Raw genomic sequence first — 19,846 nt, 5'->3', positions numbered from 1 at the left:
TGTGCTCAGCTGTCCTACGTGTCTTGCACTCACGGCCCTACTAATTCTCAGTGAAGTCCTCACTCTGGTACCGTAACTACTCACTCAGTGTAAAAGACAGTCATTCACAGACAGTTGCCTTACACTCCTTGTCCTCGCGGCTCGCTCTGACTGACACTGAAAGTGTGACAGACTGAGCTCTCTCACGTGGCTCCTGGCTCATCTATGGCACAGCAGCTCCCTACTGTTACTGCGGTCTTCCCGCCAAGGCGCCAATGCGACATCACTCAGCCGAGTCAGCCAAGACCAGCAGTCACGCCTCCCCTGCAGCGCTGATGCTGCTGATTGGCTGTAGATTTAGCTCCATCATAGAGGTGGTTTTAAGAACCGCCTCTATTGGAGCGTGTATGGGGCCCGGTGAGCCACCACTGTGTGGCGCTAGCTCATAGTGAGCTAAGAACATATTCAGCATCCAGGTTGCGCAATTAATGGAGGGCAGCGGAACGGCTCACTGCCTCCTTATTGCGCAACCTGGATGCTGAATTTTTTGTGGTTATAATACTATGTGATGTTAATCACATCGGGTGGCGTCGGGGGGGGGGGGGGGGTTCCTAGGGGGGGGCGTGGCCCCAAAAAAATAAAAGGGAAAAAATATATATTTTTTTATTAATGAGATTTAAAAACTTTTCTCTCTGATTTGGCTGCCTCCATTGCCTCCTATTACTTCACGTCACTTGTTGCCACTCTTCAGAGGAGAGTCAAAGAGAACAACAACTTGCAATTGCCCACCTTAAATACCTTTTCTCATGATTGGATGCACCTGTCTATGAAGTTCAAAGCTTAATGGGCTCACCAAGCCAATTGTGTGTTCCAATTAATCAGTGCTAGGTAATTACAGGTATTCAAATCAACAGAATGACAAGGGTGCCCAAATTTATGCACCTGTCTAATTTTGTTTTGATGCATATTGCACATTATCTGTTAATCCAATAAACCTAATTTCACTACTGAAATATTACTGTGTCCTTCAGTTATTTGATAGATCAAAATGAAATTGCTGATCCAAACACCCAATTTTTTATAAATGAAAATCATGGAAATTGTCAGGGGTGCCTAAACTTTTGCATGCAACTGTGTGTGTATGTATATATTTATATCTATATCTATATATATATATACATACATACATACAGTATCTCACAAAAGTAAGTACACCCCTCACATTTTTGTAAATATTTTATTATATCTTTTCATGTGACAACACTGAAGAAATAACTTTGCTACAATGTAAAGTATTGAGTGTACACTGTATAACAGTGTAAATTTGCTGTCCCCTCAAAATAACTCAACACACAGCCATTAATGTCTAAACCGTTTGCAACAAAAGTGAGTACACCCCTGTGTTTATTGTGAGGAGGTTCTGGTAGATCAGCCTGCTCAACTATGTTCCACATGCCTTAATAAAGTTACGACATCTAAAAGTAAACGGACGTCTAGTACTACTGAGCCGTCCACCTCTGAGGGTTCCCCGTCCCGTGAGGTGCGTTCCCTGCATCCATCTCCAATTGCACATGCAGCGGCCCAGGGGTTGTCTACACCTGTGGAAATATCAGAGGCGTTATACGATGACGAGGCCCACTCCGACTCTTCGGAGGAGGCCTCTTCTGGGTCGGAGTCCGTGTCATCTAAACCTCCGGCTGCGGAGGAGCCTGACTTTCGGTTTAGGATGGAGAATTTGCGCTTTTTGCTGAAGCAAGTGCTTGCTATTCTGGAGGTTCCGGAACCGAAACTTAAGGAAGAATCTGCGATTCCTAAGCTTGATAAGGTATATGAGGACAGGGTGGTGCCTCAGGCCTTCCCAATTCCTGTTAAGATGGCTATAATTATTAAGAATTAATGGGAGTGATTAGATTCTTCCTTTTCCCCTTCTTCTTCCTTTAAGAAACTGTTCCCCATTCCGGACTCTCAGCTTGAGCTGTGGGGTACTGTCCCTAAGGTGGATGGTGCTATCTCTAGGTTCGCGATGCGGACAACTATTCCCCTCAAGGATAGTTCGTCGTTTAAAGAGCCCATGGATAAAAAGTTGGAAAACATGTTAACGAAGATGTTTTAACATACAGGGTTTGTTTTTCAACCGGCAGCGGCCGTAACCGCGGTTTCCGGAGCTGCAACATATTGGTGTGAATCTCTGTATGAAATGGTCGAGGGGGAGACTTCCATCAACAAGATACAGGATAAGATTAAGGCGCTGAAGGTCGCCAATTCTTTCATCTGTGATGCCAATATGCAAATTATTCACCTGAACGCTAAGGTGTCAGGTTTTTCCGTTTTAGCTCGCAGGGCTCTGTGGCTAAAGTCTTGGTCTGCGGACATGACCTAAGTCGAGGCAGTTGTCTCTGCCTTTTCAAGGAAAGATTCTGTTCGGTCAAGGATTGGATTCGATCATATCCACGGTTACGGAAGGCAAAGGAGCTTTCCTACCGCAGGATAAGAAGGCTAAACCTAAAGGATCTACTTTTCTTCCCTTTTGTGCGGACAAGGCCCAGTGTCAGCAGCCCACCGCGAAAGCGGACCAGTTCAAGGGAACTTGGAAGCCGACTCATTTTAGGAGCAAGTCTAAGCAGAGCAAGAAAGCCGTCGAGACAAAATCGGCATGAAGGGGCGGCCCCCTGGCCGGTCTCCGGACCAAGTAAGGGGCAGATTATCTCCTCAGAATCCTGGTTACAGGACGTTCAGGACCCTTGGGTTCTGGAGGTTGTCGCCCAGGCTTTCAGGATAGGGTTCAGATCCCATCCCCCCAGGGGCAGATTCCTCCTGTCCAACCTGTCTTCCAGACCGGAAAAGGGAGAGCCATTTCTAGAGTGTGTGAGGGATCTCTCCTCTCTCTTGGCATTATCATACCAGTTACCCTAGCAGAAAGGGGTCTAGGGTACTATTCAAATCTTTTTGTGGTTCCAAAGAAAGAGGGCACGTTCCGCCCGATTCTGGACCTAAAGTGTTTAAACAAGTTTCTGAGTGTTCCATCGTTCAAAATGGAAACGAACAGATTTATTCTGCCCCTAGTTCAAGAGGGACAGTTCATGGCAACTATAGACTTCAAGGATGCTTACCTTCATGTGCCAATCCACAGGGACCACTTCAAGTTCCTAAAATTTGCGTTTCTGGACCAACACTTAGTTTGTGGTCCTCCCCTTTGGTCTGGCGACAGCCCGAGAGTCTTCACAAAGGTTCTGGGGGCGCTACTTGCGGTGGCCAGAGGCATTGCTGAGGCGCCCTATCTGGACAACATCTTAATCCAGGCGCCGTCGCTCAGTCTCGCAGAGGTTCATTCGAGGGCTCTTCTTCTTTTGCTCCAATCTCACTGTTGGAAGATCAACTCAGGAAAGAGTTCCCTGGTTCCCAGCAACAGGGTGGAGTTCCTGGGCTCTATGTCCATGAAAATATTTCTCACAGACCATCGACGCAGGAAGATTGCGTCCTCTTGTCTTGCCCTTAAGTCCTCCTCAAGCCCCTCAGTGGCTTAGTGTATGGAGGTGATCGGACTCATGGTTTCCAGCATAGACGTCATTCCATTCGCCAGGTTCCATCTCAGACTTGTTCAATTGTGCATGTTAAGACAGTGGAACGGAGATCATTCAGATCAGCAGATATCCATGGATGCTCAAGATCGGATCTCCCTTTCTTGGTGGATCCGTCCGGAGCAACTGTCCATGGGGACATCCTTCTTGAGACCGTCCTGAGAGATTGCGACCACGGATGCGAGTCTGGCAGGATGGGGAGCTGTTTAGGGTGCCAGGATGGCACAAGGAAAATGGTCCCGGGAGGAGTCTCTCCTTCCGATAAATATTCTGGTACTCTGAGCAATCTACAATGCTCTGAAGGCATGGCCTCCTCTGGGGTCGTTCAGCTTCATCAGATTCCAGACCGACAACATTACCTTGGTGGCTTACATCATCCATCAGGGGGGTATGAGGACCTCTCTAGCCATGAGGGAGGTGTCTCGGATCTTGGAGTGGGCGGAGTCCCACAGCTGCTCGCTCTCATCGATTCACATTCCAGGTGTGGACAACTGGGAAGCAGATTTTCTCAGCAGGCAATCCTTCCATCTGGGGGAATGGTCTCTTCAACCCAGTGTTTGCGGAGATTTGTCTCAGGTGGGGAACCCCGGTGATAGATCTCATGGCGTCCAGACTCAATTGCAAGCAACCCCCGATACTGGTCGAGGTCCAGGGATCCCCGGGCAGAACTAATAGATGCCTTAGCGGTGCCTTGGGGGTTCAGCCTAGCTTACATTTTTCCACTGTTACTAATTCTACCTCATGTAGTGGCATGTATCAAACAGCAGCAAGCTTCGGCCATTGTGATTGCTCCATCGTGGCCGCGGAGGACGTGGTTTGCGGATCTGGTGGGGATGTCATCCTCTCCGCCGTGGTGGTTACCCTGCCGCAGGGATCTGCTGGAACAGGGCCCCTTTCAACATCAAAATCTCGATTCTCTGAGGCTGACTGTGTGGAGATTGAATGCCTAGTCTTGGCCAAGAGAGGCTTTTCTGAAAGTGTGATTGATACGCTAATTCAGGCAAGTAAGCCAGTCACTCATCGCATATACCATGAGGTGTGGAGGACTTACTTGTCCTGGTGTGAGAAGTATGGATATCCTTGGCATAAGATGAAGGTATCCAGGATTTTGTCCTTTCTCCAAGACGTTTTGGAGAAGGGTCTTGCCGCTAGTTCCTTAAAGGGACAGATTTCGGCATTATCAGTCTTGTTGCATAGGAGACTCGCTGAGCTCCCTGACATCCAATCTTTTGTTCAGGCTCATTCTAGAATCAGGCCTGTCTTTAGACAGTCTGCTCACCCATGGAGCTTAAACTTGGTCCTCAATGTTTTGTAGAGGGTTCCGTTTGAACTTATGTATTCCATTGACATTAAGATTCTGTCCTGGAAGGTTCTCTTCCTGTTGGCCATTGCATCGACAAGCAGAGTATCTGAACTGGCTGCCTTGCAATGTGAGCCTCCTTATCTGTTTTTTTCATGCGGATAAGGCTGTGCTTCACACTGGTTTGTGGTTTCATCCCAAGGTGGTGTCTAACCGTAACATCAATCAGGAAATAGTTGCTCCTTCTTTATGTCCTAACCCTTCTTCTTCTAAGGATAGGTTACTTCATAACCTGGATGTGGATCGTGCCTTAAAGTTCTATCTTCAGGCTACAAAGGATTTCAGACAGTCTACATCTCTTTTTGTGGTGTATTCCGGGAAGCGCAAGGGGCAGAAAGCCTTTTCAACTTCTTTGTCCTTTTGGTTGAGGAGCATGATTCGCTTAGCCTATGAGACAGCAGGACATAAGCCTCCTCAGAGGATCACGGCTCATTTAACTAGAGCTGTGGTTTCGTCTTGGGCCTTCAAGAATGAAGCCTCTATGGAGCAGATTTCTAAGGCGGCTACCTAGTCCTCCTTACACACTTTTACAAAGTTTTACAAATTTGACGTTTTTGCTTCTGCGGAAGCTGTTTTTGGGAGGTTTTGCAGGTTGTGGTGCCCTCAGATTAGGGTCCTCCTTTTACCCTCCCGGTTTCATTCAGTGTCCTCTAGAGCTTGGGTATATGTTTCCAATGGTAATGAATGAAGACGTGGACTCTCCTCCCCTTTAGTTGGAAAACATAAATTTTGCTTACCTGATAATTTCATTTGCACCGAGGGGAGGAGAGTCCACGGCTCCCGCCCGAATCTCCGATGTGCGGACCTAATCTTCTGGCACCATTTATACCCTGATGTTTCTCCTACTGTTCCTTGTTCCTCGGCAGAATGACTGGGGGATGAGGGGAGTGGGGGAGGTATTTAAGCCTTTGGCTGGGGTGTCTTTGCCTCCTCCTGGTGGCCAGGTTCATAATTCCCAACATTAATGAATGAGGCCGTGGACCCTCCTCCCCTCGATGGAAATTAAATTATCAGGTAAGCATAATTTATGTTTTTTTTTTATATATATATATATATATAATGTATGTGTGTGTGTATATATATATATATATATATATATATATATATAATGTATGTGTGTGTATATATATATATATATATATGTGTGTATCTATATATATATATATATATATATATATATATATATATATATATATATATGAACATGTAGAACCTTCCTGTAAAATGTCAGTTCTGTTCTTAAAAGGTTGAAGGTTGGAGATAATGCTAAGTAAAGACAGAGGTCTGTACATGAGCACTGCTGTCATTTTACTTTATAAACGCTGTGTGATCCGTGTATATATAAGTATTGTGTGATCCGTGTACATATAAGTATTGTGTGATCCGTGTACATATAAGTATTGTGTGATCCGTGTACATATAAGTATTGTGTGATCCGTGTACATATAAGTATTGTGTGATCAGTGTACATATAAGTATTGTGTGATCCGTGTACATATAAGTATTGTGTGATCCGTGTACATATAAGTATTGTGTGATCCGTGTACATATAAGTATTGTGTGATCCGTGTACATATAAGTATTGTGTGATCCGTGTACATATAAGTATTGTGTGATCCGTGTACATATAAGTATTGTGTGATCTGTGTACATATAAGTATTGTGTGATCTGTGTATATATAAGTATTGTGTGATCTGTGTATATATAAGTATTGTGTGATCTGTGTATATATAAGTATTGTGTGATCTGTGTATATATATGTATTGTGTGATCTGTGTACATATAAGTAATGTGTTATCCCTGTACTTATAAGTATTGAACAGGGAAATAATGTTGATCCTCTGCTAAAAGGGTTGGACTCTCTTGATTGAAAAAAATTAGGTCTGATAGATTCTCATTTCCTTCCTAAAATAGGGAGAGTCTATGGCTTCTTTCCTTACTGTTGGGAAATACAACAACGGGCCAAAGGCTTAAATATCCCTCCCACTTCCTCATTACCCCAGTCATTCTTTGCCTTTCGTCACGTTAGGAGGTGGCAGAAAAGTGTCAGCAGATTCGGAGAGTCCTGAAAAAGGGTATCTGCCCTTCGAGATAGGACTGGAGTTTTAAGTAGTCATGTCAACCTCTCAGTGAGTAAAGTTAGAGTCTGAAGATGCAGGGAAAGTTTTTCTGCTAAACCATCCAGACTACTGCTAACAGCTTCTAAGCAATCAGTGTTGACGAGTTTCACTGCCTGCTTTCTCTCACTAAAGTCCATGTCAGGAGCGCTGCTATAAGACACTTGAGAGGCTGTGTTCTGTTCCACAGCATAGATCCTGGAGGTAAGATTGTTTCCATTTTTACACATAAAACGCTATAACAGGGTCACAGTGTGGCTCCTTTATACCTTGATAGGATCCAGGGTTAATATCCTCTAAAGGGGGTTTATTGAACAGTTTGGGTTAATTAATCAGTGTATTAATTATTTACATGCTTCTTTGTGTGATTTTTTTCCTGGGCTGATAGACTGTGTGTTTTTGACTGAAACAAACAGGTTTCACTTTTAAGTTTCACTTTTGTTTTTGAAAGTGTTGCACAGCTCCTATTACTTGCTGTACTTGTAATAACAGGGGAAGTACTGTCTTGCACTACATGTGACCGGGTGTGGTCTATGTTAATTTCCTCCATTCCGGCTGAGACTTGAACCTGAGGGGAGCGTTTCCTCTGTTAACTGTCTGGGTCTAGGAGGTGGTGAGTGCCCCAGCCATTGGGAGTATAAAGGTGCAGTTTTCTATAATAAAAAACCTTTTTATTTGTGTCCTTCTGTGGGTATAACTTGAGCTATGGAGGACTCTGACATGTTAGAAGGTACTACTTCTGTACTAAATCATACCTGTTCATATTGTGAGGAGGCCGTGGTTTTCCCGCTTTCACATTTGTTCCACATGCCTTAACACCATTATAAAGTCTAAGAAGGGAGACAAGCCTGCTAATGCTCTTAGTCCCTCTGAGCCGTCTACCTCTCAGGACTCTTCACCCAGTGAGATTACTACCCTTGCTACATTATTCACTTCACATGCAGTTCCCTGTAGCACATCTAATCCTCCATCCAGAGGAGGCTTTCTTCCTGCACAGTTTCAAACGGCGGTGTCTGCGACTCTCAGTGCATTACCTCGCTCTAACAAATGACAGAGAAAGGTTAAGCATAGCTCTCCTGACCCCGAGTCATCTAAATATTTATCGGATTTAGCTATTATGTCCCAGTTATCCGATGATGAGTTAACCTCTGTAGCTTCAGAGGGTGAACTTTCTGGGTCGGAGTCCTTAGCGTCTAAGCCTCCTGCTGCAGAGGAACCGTGCTTTAGGTTTAAAATTGAGCACTTGCGTTTTTTATTAAAGGAGGTTCTGTCTACGTTAGAGGTTCCAGAGGCCTTTAATTTTCCCTTTCCGGTTAAGATGGTGAACATTATTAAGAACGAATGGGAAAGAATTGGTTCTTCCTTTTCCCCCTCGTCTACTTTTCAACATACAGGATGTTTCAACATACAGGATTTTTGTTTCAACCGGCGGCTGCAATTGCCGCAGTTGCCAAAGCTGCTAACTACTGGGGCAACTCTGTCAAACTCATTGTGGTGGAGTCTCCACTCGAGGATATTCAAGGCAGAATTAAAGCTCTGAGTATTGTTAATTCTTTTATCTGTGATGCGAACATGTAAATTATTTGCCTAAATGCAAAGGCCTCTGGCTTTGCGGTCCTAGCCTGCCGGGAGCTCTGGTTGATGTCTTGGTCTGTGGATATGACTTTAAAGTCCAGACTCCTTTCTCTACCCTTCAAGGGAAAGATTTTATTTGGCCCAGGCCTGAATTCCATTATTTCTACAGTTACCGGAGGCAAAGTTGCCTTCCTACCGCAAGATAAGAAGAACAAGTTTAAGGGACGACAAGCTTCTAATTTTCGTTCCTTTCGTTCTGACAAATCTCAATGACAACAATCCTCCTCCAAACTCGAACAACCCAAGAGTACTTGGAAACCCGCTCAGTCCTGGAATAAATCCAAGCAGAATAAGAAGCTTGCCTAAAACAAATTGGCATGAAGGGGCGGCCCCCGATCTGGGATCGGATCGTGTAGGGGGCAGACTGTCTCTTTCTTCAGACGCCTGGTTCAAGGCTGTACATGATCCGTGGGTCCTGGAGGTGGTATCTCAGGGATAGAAGATAGGCTTCAAATCTCATCCGCCAAGGGGCAAATTCCTTCTCTTGAATCTGTCTACCAGACCAGAAAAGAGGGATGCCTTTCTAGGGAGCGTTTGGGATCTATTCTCCTTATGAGTTGTTGTACCGGTGCCTATCGAAGAAAGAGGTTTGGGGTTTTTACTCAAACCTTTTCGTCGTCCCAAAGAAAGAGGGAACTTTCCGCACAATTCTGGACCTAAAGTGCTTAAACAAATTTCTCATTGTCCCTTCCTTCAAGATGGAGACGATAAGGTTCATCCTTCCTTTAATTCAGGAAGGCCAGTTTATGACCACTATAGATCTGAAGGACGCTTACCTTCATGTTCCAATCCAGAGGGAACACTTTCAGTTCCTGAGGTTTGCATTCCTGACCAGCACTTCCAGTTCATTGCCCTTCCGTTTGGCCTAGCTATTGCTCCAAGAATCTTTACAAAGGTTCTCAGGGCTCTTCTAGCCATTGCCAGAACTCAGGGTATTGCTTGGACGATATTCTGGTGCAAGCACCATCCTTTCGTCTTGCGGAAGAATTCTCGGAGTCCCTTCTCAGTCTTCTTCGATCACATGGATGGAAGATAAACTTGGAAAAGAGTTCTCTTATCCTAAGTACCAGGGTGCAATTCCTGGGTACTATAATAGACTCCATATCCATGAGGATATTTCTAACAGACCAGAGACGTTGCAAGCTAACTTCAGCATGTCTTGCCCTCCGGACCTCCTTGAGTTCCACTGTGGCTCAGTGTATGGAGGTGATTGGTCTCATGGTGTCCAGCATGGACATCATTCTTTTTGCCAGGTTCCGTCTCAGAACTTTACAACTGTGCATGCTGAGGCAGTGGAACTGCGATCATTCAGATCTGTCTCAACAGATTGTATTAGACAGCCGGTCAAGAGAATCACTCTCTTGGTGGCTCTGTCCAGATCATCTGTCCTGAGGGACATGCTTCTTAAGACCATCCTGGGAGATTGTGATTACTGACGCAAGCCTATCCGGATGGGGAACTGTTTGGGGTGCCAGGAAGGCACAGGGGTTGTGGACTCAGGAGTCCTCCCTCCCCTCCCGATCAATATTTTGGAACTACGGTCAATCTTTAAGGCCTTAAAGGCTTGGCCACTTCTGGGTTTGTCCCTGTTTATCAGATTCCAATCTGACAATATATCCTTGGTGGCTTACATCAACCATCAGAGGGGAACAAGAAGTTCCTTGGCGATGAAGGATGTATCTTAGATTCTGGAGTGGGCAGAGGCCCACAGCTGTTCGCTGCCAGCGATCTACATTCCAGGTGTGGACAACTGGGAGGCAGATTTTCTCAGTAGGCAATCCTTCCATCCAGGGGAATGGTCTCTCCATCCTGGGGTGTTTTGCAGAGATATGCAGCAAGCTACCCAGGTATGGGTTGAGGTCAAGGAATCCCCACGCGGATCTAATAGATGCACTAGCAGTGCCCTGGAGGTTCAAATTCATATATCTTATTCCTCCATTACCGCTTCTTCCTCGAGTGGTGGCCCGCATCAAGCAGGAGCGGGTATCAGTAATCCTGATTGCTCCATCGTGGCCACGGCGGATGTGGTTAGCGGATCTAGTGGAGATGTCCTCATCTCCTCCGTGGAAGTTAACTTGTCGCAGAGACCTGCTGATACAAGGTCCATTTGTTCATCAAAATCTAGATTCTCTGAGGCTGACTGCGTGGAGATTGAATGCTTAGTCTTAGCCAGGAGAGGTTTCTCTGAGGGTGTCATTGATACTCTTATTCAAGCTTGTAAACCAGTTACTTGCGTATCTACCACAAGGTGTGGAGGACCTATTTATTCTGGTGTGAAGAGTGTGTTTTTTCCTGGCACAGAGGTAAGGTTGCCAGGATCTTATCTTTTCTCCAGGATGGGCTGGAGAAGGGCCTTTCTGCTAGTTCCCTGAGGGGGGACAGATTTTGACCCTGTCGGTTTTATTGCACAAAAGTGTGGCTGAGATTCCAGACGTGCAGTCCTTTGTTAAGGCTCTAATTAGGATCAAACCTGTGTTTAGATCTGGGGCTCCTCCTTGGAGCCTAAATCTTGTTCTTCGGTTTTTGCAACAGGTTCCTTTGGAGCCTCTGTATTCCGTTGACATTAAATTGTTATCTTGGAAGGCTCTCTTTTTATTGGCTATTGCCTCTGCACGTAGTTTCTGAGATCTCTGCTTTGCAATGTGAGTGATAAGGCAGTTTTACATACTAAATTAGGTTTTCTCCTAAGGTTGTGTCAGATCGCAACATCAATCAGGAGATTGTGGTTCCTTCCTTGTGTCCTAATCCATCTTCATCGAAAGAAAAGCTTACTTCACAATTTGGATGTGGTTCGCGCCTTGAAGTTCTATCTTCAGGCTACGAAGGAGTTTAGACAAACTTCCTCTTTGTTTGTTGTCTATTCGGGGAAGCGTAAGGAGCAGAAGGCTACTTCGACTTCCCTATCTTTTTGGTTAAGGAGTGTCATCCGCTTAGCTTACGAGACAGCTGGACATCGTCCTCTTGAGAGGATAATGGCTCATTCCACTAGAGCAGTGGCTTCCTCTTCGGCCTTTAAGAACTAGGTCTCTATGGATCAGATTTGTAAGTCAGCTACCTAGTCCTCCTCACATACTTTTTTCAAAATTTTACAAGTTTGATGTTTTTGCTTCGGCTGAAGCAGCTTTCAAGAGAAAAGTTTTGCAGACTGTGGTGCCCTCAGAATAGGGTCCGCTTCTTTCTTTTTGTTCCCTCCCGTTATTTATTCAGTGTCCTCTTGAGCTTGGGTATAGTTTTCCCAACAGTAAGGAATGAAACCGTGGACTCTACCTATCTTAGGAAGAAAAACATAATTTACGCTTACCAGATAAATTCCTTTCCTTCCGGATAGGGAGAGTCCCCGGCCCCCGACAGTTTTTTCTTGTCTATGGGCAGTCCCCTATTATTTATTTTATTCTTCTGGCACCGTTTATACCCTAATGTTTCTCCTCCTTTTCCTTGTTCCCTCGGCAGAATGACTGGGGTAATGAGGAAGTGGGAGGGATATTTAAGCCTTTGGCTGGGGTATCTTTGCCTCCTCCTGGTGGCTAGGTGTTGTATTTCCCAACAGTAAGGAATGAAGCCGTGGACTCTCCCTATCCGGAAGGAAAGGAATTTATCTGCTAAGCATAAATTATGTTTTTCCCCTCTAAACGTTATTGTTCTCAGCCAATCAGTAAATGTGACAGCTCTGCAACAGTGTGGAGCAGGGGCGAGTTGGCAGTGGGTGGCACAATGCTGGAGTGGGGACATAAAAAGGGGAATAATAAATATATTTCTTACTGCCCTGTAAAGTGTCTTAGTGATGCCACCTACCTGCAGGGACCCTCTTGACACAGACAACACGTGACCTCACCTGTTTACTCTTCTTGTAGGTATAACCGCCGTTATTTGCACGTACCCTCTCGACATGGTCAGAGCACGTCTTGCATTTCAAGTCAAAGGAGAGCACAGATACAATGGGATCCTGCATACCTTCAAAACCATGTACACAAAGGTACTTAGCACTTGCTGCTGCCTGTTATTTATGCATAATGATGTACAAGCAGAATTTCATTTATTATGTAGTAATAGGGTAAAACCTGCTAGAATAGTGATAGTGGAATCAACTTGGAGACATAAAACATGAGCTAATCCCTATATAGGGCCATGTGAAAGTGATATTTGCGCTCCACTTAGTAATATCAGCGCACACAAAGCGGACGCTTAAAAGCAGCGTTGGGACAAGACTTGTAATCTAGCCGATAGTTTAGCTTTCAGTTTGGCAGTATACTCTCTTAAGAGTGAGAAAATGTTTTCTCTAGGATTATTACGCTTTTAGTATTTTAGCGTTAGTGGACTTCCGGTAGTGACGGTTCCTTCAGCTGTATTGGGAATGCCTGCTTTTGTGTGTGGCGCAGTTCCCTTCAGCTGGTCATGTGACTCGCCTGCTCTTCCGCTCTATGCATATGAACGGAGCGTTGGTTCGTGTTGGAGCCGATTTCAGAGTCCTCTGCAGTCTTTTTGCCGTTATCTTGTGGTGGTTTTTCTCAGGTCAGGTAGGAGCACTTTAGTTAATCTGCGGTGTAGAGGTGGCCTTTTATCAGGTGGTTAATATAGACCTGCAGTTTAATTCTTTGGGGGAAATTTGTTTTAAAAGAAAAAAAAATTCTTAAAGTGACGGTGTCTGTTTTTATTTTATTTTACAAGATATGACGAGTCCACGGATTTCATCCTTTTGGGATATCGCCTCCTGGTCAGCAGGAGGAGGCAAAGAGCACCACAGCAGAGCTGTATATATAGCTCCTCCCTTCCCTCCCACCCCAGTCATTCTCTTTGCCTACGTTAGTGATAGGAAGAGGTAAAGTGAGGTGTTAGTTTAGATTCTTCAATCAAGAGTTTATTTTCAAATGGTGCCAGTGAGTACTATTTTTCTCAGGGTGGAGCATCAGAAGTTTCAGCAATGGGAACTGAGGAGTTTTCTACATTAGCACTTCACTCCCCATGCTTGTGCTGCCCTGCTGATGGTCTTGTAAGATTTCACATAAGGCCCTATTTGTCCCCACAGACCTACAGGAGGTGATGTAAAGAGACCTCTTCTTCGTGTGGGACAGGTTCAGATCAGCACTACGGTATGTACAGTCTTTTTGTTTTCTGGGGAGAGTGTAGCTCAGAACAGACTGGACGTTAGCTGCTGCAACACAAGTGGGGTAACTAACTTGCATAATAGTTTTATTCCCCTATCTGTTTCCCTATAATATGCAGTGGGTTGGTGTACTTATGTGATCCGTTTTTTCGTTATGGGGTCAGAAACGGTAACACTTATAAACAGGCTGACGCTGGAGAAAGATTGTGTAAAAAGGGTTCATTATACCTTTATTTTTGTGACAATAGTTTGTTTTGAGGGACACATTGGCTGTTAAACGGGTCGGGTTTACCCGACATTGATTATTCTCATGCTGCGTTGGTTTTTCTCTATACCGCCCACGAAGGGCGGGGCTTATTTTTGCGCGTTTTGCCGTGCACTTGTTATTCCGGTCTCTGCAACGGAGGAGTATTACGGAGCTCCTGTTGCTTCCTAGGTCCGATTGGTTTGACTTACTCGCAAGCGGACTTAGGCAGTGCTTCTTGGGCATCTTGTTGGTGTGAGGTAGGCGCCACAGCAGAGCTGTGGTTTGGTGCAGGGGTTAATTTTAGTCAGAAGAACTATATTACCTAACAATGTAAATATATCTGGTTATAGCACCTGCATATTACTTGTTGTTATACATGTTGTGACAGACCCTTCTGTCAGTACTGAAAGAGTTAACTTTGTTCAGCTTTAAGAAGCTATTTTCTAAAGACAAGGTTGCTAGCCTCAGCTATTGTGTACTGTAATTAAGTTTAGTGATAAACATTCACATTGTTTAATCACATCCAGAGAGCAGACGCCCAAGTGATAAGAAGGGCTCAATTGTGTCTTGTGTTTAACTTGCTTATCTGTTTAAGTAATGTAATTCTATTGTGGCATGTCAAAGGGCGTTTTCCCTCTATCTAATGTACAATATTCTTTCAACCCCCATCTGGAGTCAGACCTGCATAAATACTGGGCATATAGCCTTCAATAAAGTGCATTCTGTTTTAAACCTTCAATGTGGAGCCTGGTCTCATGTTTGAGGAGGGAATTAGCTGGGTTGTGAGTTGCTGATACCATATTGTCAGGTTAGGAAATGTCTAGAAGAAGACCCAAATGCTAGGGCGAACTTAAACAACACAGTACTCACGATATGGAGCAGGGTTAGCCTGTGCCAAAGTAATTCATGATATCAGCCAGATAGACTTCTGAATAAGGAACTGGTTTCAGGAAATGTCTTCCACAGTATCAGGAGAGCAGGGATAGTCCACTTATACTCAGACAGAATAAGGGTAAAACAGGAAACAGTTAATAATGCAGGAGTAGGTCATTTGTTATCAGGCAGTCTGAAGGTTAACACTGTGTAGACAGTCTTTGCAGAGTATGCAACAGGTAATCAGGCAGTTTGAGGGTTAACACTGAGCGCACAGTCTTTGCAGAGTATGCAACAGGTAATCAGGCAGTTTGAGAGTTAACACTGTGTAGACAGTCTTTGCAGAGTATGCAACAGGTAATCAGGCAGTTTGAGAGTTAACACTGTGTTGTCAGAACTTGCAGAGGTAGCAACAGGTAAGCTGGTAGTTTGAAGGTTAACACAGATTAATCAGTACTTGTTGAGATTGGCAACAGGATATCAAGCAGTTTGAAGGTTTACACTGAATAATTGTATTTGCAGAGTTTGGAAACAGGTAAACATGCAGATTGAAGGTTTCACAGAAATAACAGTATTTGAATAGTTTGGCAGTACATAGAGTAGTCTGAATATGCAGGGTTTGCAGAAGGTAAACAGGAAGTTTGGAAGTTTCACAAAACAAACAGTACTTGCATTGTTTGGAGACAGGTAATCAGGAGGTTGAAGGTTAATCCAGAATAGTAAATCCTTGAAGAGATTGGCAACAGAAAAGCAGCAGTTAGAGAGATTCCTCAGCGAAATCCTATCAGAAGCCAAAAAGTTAACAAACAAACTGGCACTGGAGAAACAGGAAGCCAAGAATAAAAAGCCTGGTTGTGACATCATCAGGAAGGGGTGGCTCAGACACCTGTCAATCAAGCACACAGAGGACTGCAGAGCTTCCCAGCAGCTGAGCGTGACACATATTCAGTACATCGTTCATCTGGTATTAACCCTTGGTATCCGGGATATACCGTAACAATTGGTGGCAAGCGACGGGATGATCCTTATCGCCCAGAAGAGCAACTACACAAGCCAGTAACCTCAGGAAGAGGGGGATTATTACAAGACTGACCAAGATGGAAAGAGTACCAGGGACCGTAGGAACCAATGGGCTCAGCATATCAGACAGGACCCCCGAAGAAGCAAGCTTTGACCGGGCTGTCAAAATAAGACTGGCACATTATGGCCCCAACCCATCTGCGGAAATTATCGACCGGGTCATAGCCGCTGTGGAGGCCAACCTACTTCTCCAAAGCGGCGCTGCAGCAGCCCAAGTCACAGCAACCCCAGTGGAAAAGAGAAAAGTTAATTTTGCAGCTTTTAAAAACTTCCTGGAAACAGAAGGAGAGATTGACGGGTACCTTGCGGATTTTGAGAGGCAATGTGCACTACACCAGGTACCCGCAGAGGACTGGGTCACGATATTATCCGGGAAATTATCCGGCCGGGCCAGTGAGGCTTTTCGGGCCATTTCAGATGAGGAAGTCGGGGATTATAATACTGTAAAAGAGGCTCTGCTCTCCAGGTATGCGGTTACACCGGAGGCATACCGGAGGCGGTTCAGAGACACTGTTAAATTAGCCGGTGATTCCTACGTTGAGTGGGCATGTAAGGTGCACCGCACAGCATCTTACTGGATGGCGGGGTGCCAAGCCGTATCTGGGGAAGAGGTGCTGCAGCTATTCCTGTTGGAACATTGCTTTGACAAGTTATCAGCAGGAGTTAGAGAGTGGGTTCGGGACCGTAAACCCTCCACCCTGCATGAAGCTGCTCGCCTGGCAGATGAGTATACGGATGCCCGCAAACTGGACACTGCTACCACTAAGCCCCCTGCCAGAGTGGAGTACAGACCCACAGCCACCCCAGCAGTTGCCAGTTACCAACCCCCGGCGCACCGCTATACCACCCCGCCTCCAGCCACGAACTATCCTCAGAGAGCCAGGTTCAATTCACGGGGCTACTCACAGCCTATTCGGTGCTTTGGATGTAAGCAACTTGGGCACAAAAGACCAGAGTGTCCCCTAAATGCAGCGAACCAAGCACAGTCCTGGAGAAGACCTGCCGGCGGAATCCCACGTAACCCTCAGCCTGCGGCCCACTGCGTAGAGGTGGAAGAATGCTGGGGCATCCTACATGAAGCAGACCTTGTGCAATCTGCCCGCCTGAATAACCGGCAACTGGTTAAAGTGAATGGGAAGAATGTCAGTGGTCTACGGGATACTGGTGCTACCACGACCTTGCTTCAAAAGAACTTGGTGTCTGAGAAACAGTACACTGGAGACACTGTGACTGTGAGGGTAGCAGGGGGCGCTGTGTTCCGCCTACCTGTTGCCAGGGTGCATTTGGATTGGGGAGTGGGCGCTAGACCTGTGAATGTGGGGGTCATGAAGGACTTACCAGCTGATGTTCTCCTTGGAAATAACTTGGCCCCCCTTGTTTCTGCCTATGCTCCTATGGGTCCCGCTGATGTTAACCCTGTGACTACCCGTGCCCAGATCCATGCAGCAGAGACTGACCCACCTGCTGCTAAGCCCCAGGACGCTGAGCTCAGTAAATCTCTATCCGCTATTGATACGTGGAAGTCCTGTTACAATGCGCTGATGAAAGAGAAGAGGAGCGCAGAGGAAAAAGCACGTTTAGAACGGGAATCTCTGCTAGACAAACTGCACCGACAGACTGCAGAAAACACCAGCTTGAGAGTGGAACATGAAACATTAAAGACAAACTTAGCGACACTGGAGGAGAAGCTGGCGCTGGCTCATAGTGAGGTGCAACAACTCAAGGGCACCCTATGTCAGTATGAAGGGATTGTGGATACCTATAAAGAGCAGGTACAAAAACCACGTAAAGAAGCCGATGATATTTTGAAGGACTGTTTAGCCCTGGTCTGGGCACTGAAGAAGTTGAACCCTTATCTATACGGACAAGAATTCTCTCTCATAACGGATCACAATCCCTTAGTCTGGCTTAACCGGGTCTCAGGAGACAATGGCAGATTGCTGCGGTGGAGTTTAGCCCTCCAACAATTTAACTTCACCATCAGCTACCGGCCCGGTAAGCTAAACGGGAATGCAGATGGATTGTCCCGGCAAACTGACATGCCTACCACCCTAGTCCGGTCATTCACAGGTTGACCCGCCAAAGGGTCAAGCCGGGTCTGCCGGAGTGTTCCACTTGGAGGGAGCTATGTGACAGACCCTTCTGTCAGTACTGAAAGAGTTAACTTTGTTCAGCTTTAAGAAGATATTTTCTAAAGACAAGGTTGCTAGCCTCAGCTATTGTGTACTGTAATTAAGTTTAGTGATAAACATTCACATTGTTTAATAACATCCAGAGAGCAGACGCCCAAGTGATAAGAAGGGCTCAATTGTGTCTTGTGTTTAACTTGCTTATCTGCTTAAGTAATGTAATTCTATTGTGGCATGTCAAAGGGCGTTTTCCCTCTATCTAATGTACAATATTCTTTCAACCCCCATCTGGGGTCAGACCTGCATAAATACATAGAAACATAGATATTGACGGCAGATAAGAGCCATAGGCCCAGCAAGTCTGCCCGACCTTACCTAACAGTATAAACTTATCTAGTTCGTAGGATAGCCCTATGCTTGTCCCATGCATTTTTAAAGTCCCCCACAGTGTTTGTTGCTACTACCTCTTGAGGAAGTTTATTCCATAAATCAATCACTCTTTCTGTAAAGAAGTGCTTCCTCAAATTACTTCTGAATCTACTACCCTTTAGCTTGAGCTCATGACCCCTTGTTCTTGAATTTTCCATTTTATGTAAAATACCCACAGCCTCAGTTTAACTAAACCCTTTAATGTACTTGAAAGTTGCTATCATATCACCTCTTTCCCTTCTCTCCTCTAAGCTATACATATTTAGGTCATTGAGCCTATCCTGGTAAGTTTTATTTTTTAGACCATGTACCATTTTGGTAGCCCTCCTTTGCACAGATTCAAGTTTGTTAATATCCTTCTGAAGATATGGTCTCCAGAACTGCACACAATACTCAAGATGAGGCCTAACTAATGATCTATAAAGTGGCATAAGAACCTTACTATTTCTGCTGCAAATACCTCTACCAATACATCCAAGCATTCTGCTAGCCTTACTCGCTGCATTACTACATTGTTTACTAAGTTTTAAATCATCTGAAATAATAATTCCCAAGTCCTGTTCCTCGTCTGTAACAGTCAGTAAAGTGTCATTGAGTCTGTAATTAACATTTGGATTTTTCTTCCCTAAATGCATTATTTTACACTTTGCTGTGTTAAACTTTAGACCCCAGTCATTTGTCCAATCCTCCAATTGTTGTATATTACTTCTCATTTTGTCTACCCCCCCCTGGAACATCCACTCTGTTGCAAATTTTTGTATCATCTGCAAAGAGACATACTTTCCCCTGTAGCCCTTTGCTGATATCGCAGATAAATATGTTAAACAAAACAGGCCCCAGAACTGACCCCTGAGGAACACCACTAGTAACAGCCCCCTCTGCTGAATGAACTCCATTTACTAAGACACTTTGTTTTCTGTCCTTAAGCCAGCATTCCACCCAGTTCACAATTTTTGAATCTAGACCAAGGAGATATAGTTTGTGAATAAGTTTATTGTGTGGCATATAGCCTTCAATAAAGTGCATTCTGTTTTAAACCTTCAATGTGGAGCCTGGTCTCATTTTTGAGGGGGGAATTAGCTGGGTTGTGAGTTGCTGATCCCATATTCAGTACATCGTTCATCTGGTATTAACCCTTGGTATCCGGGATATACCGTAACACATGTGCAGTAGAAAACTTATATCGTTGAAATCTTTTATCGTTTCACATTTGCAGGGAAAATTCATGTCGTTTTAAAATTTAAAGGCACAGTACCGTTTTTCAAATTTAAAGACACAGTACTTTTTTTTGTTATTTCATATATCTGACATGACCAA

At 44.9% G+C, this 19,846-nt stretch overlaps 1 protein-coding gene across 1 annotated transcript in view; it reads left to right on the top strand.

Annotated features, from left to right (window-relative positions):
- Positions 1–19,846, top strand: part of SLC25A16 (solute carrier family 25 member 16) — a gene marked incomplete in the record, with an annotated part of 246,804 nt that overhangs the window by 137,740 nt on the left and 89,218 nt on the right. Inside the window, 1 exon segment of the mRNA XM_053691840.1 lies at positions 12,522–12,643. Coding sequence (XP_053547815.1) covers positions 12,522–12,643 — 122 coding nt within the window.

This window comes from Bombina bombina, chromosome 9, assembly GCF_027579735.1.
Source record: "Bombina bombina isolate aBomBom1 chromosome 9, aBomBom1.pri, whole genome shotgun sequence".
NCBI lineage: Eukaryota > Metazoa > Chordata > Amphibia > Anura > Bombinatoridae > Bombina > Bombina bombina.
This window is presented reverse-complemented; position numbering and strand designations above follow the sequence as displayed.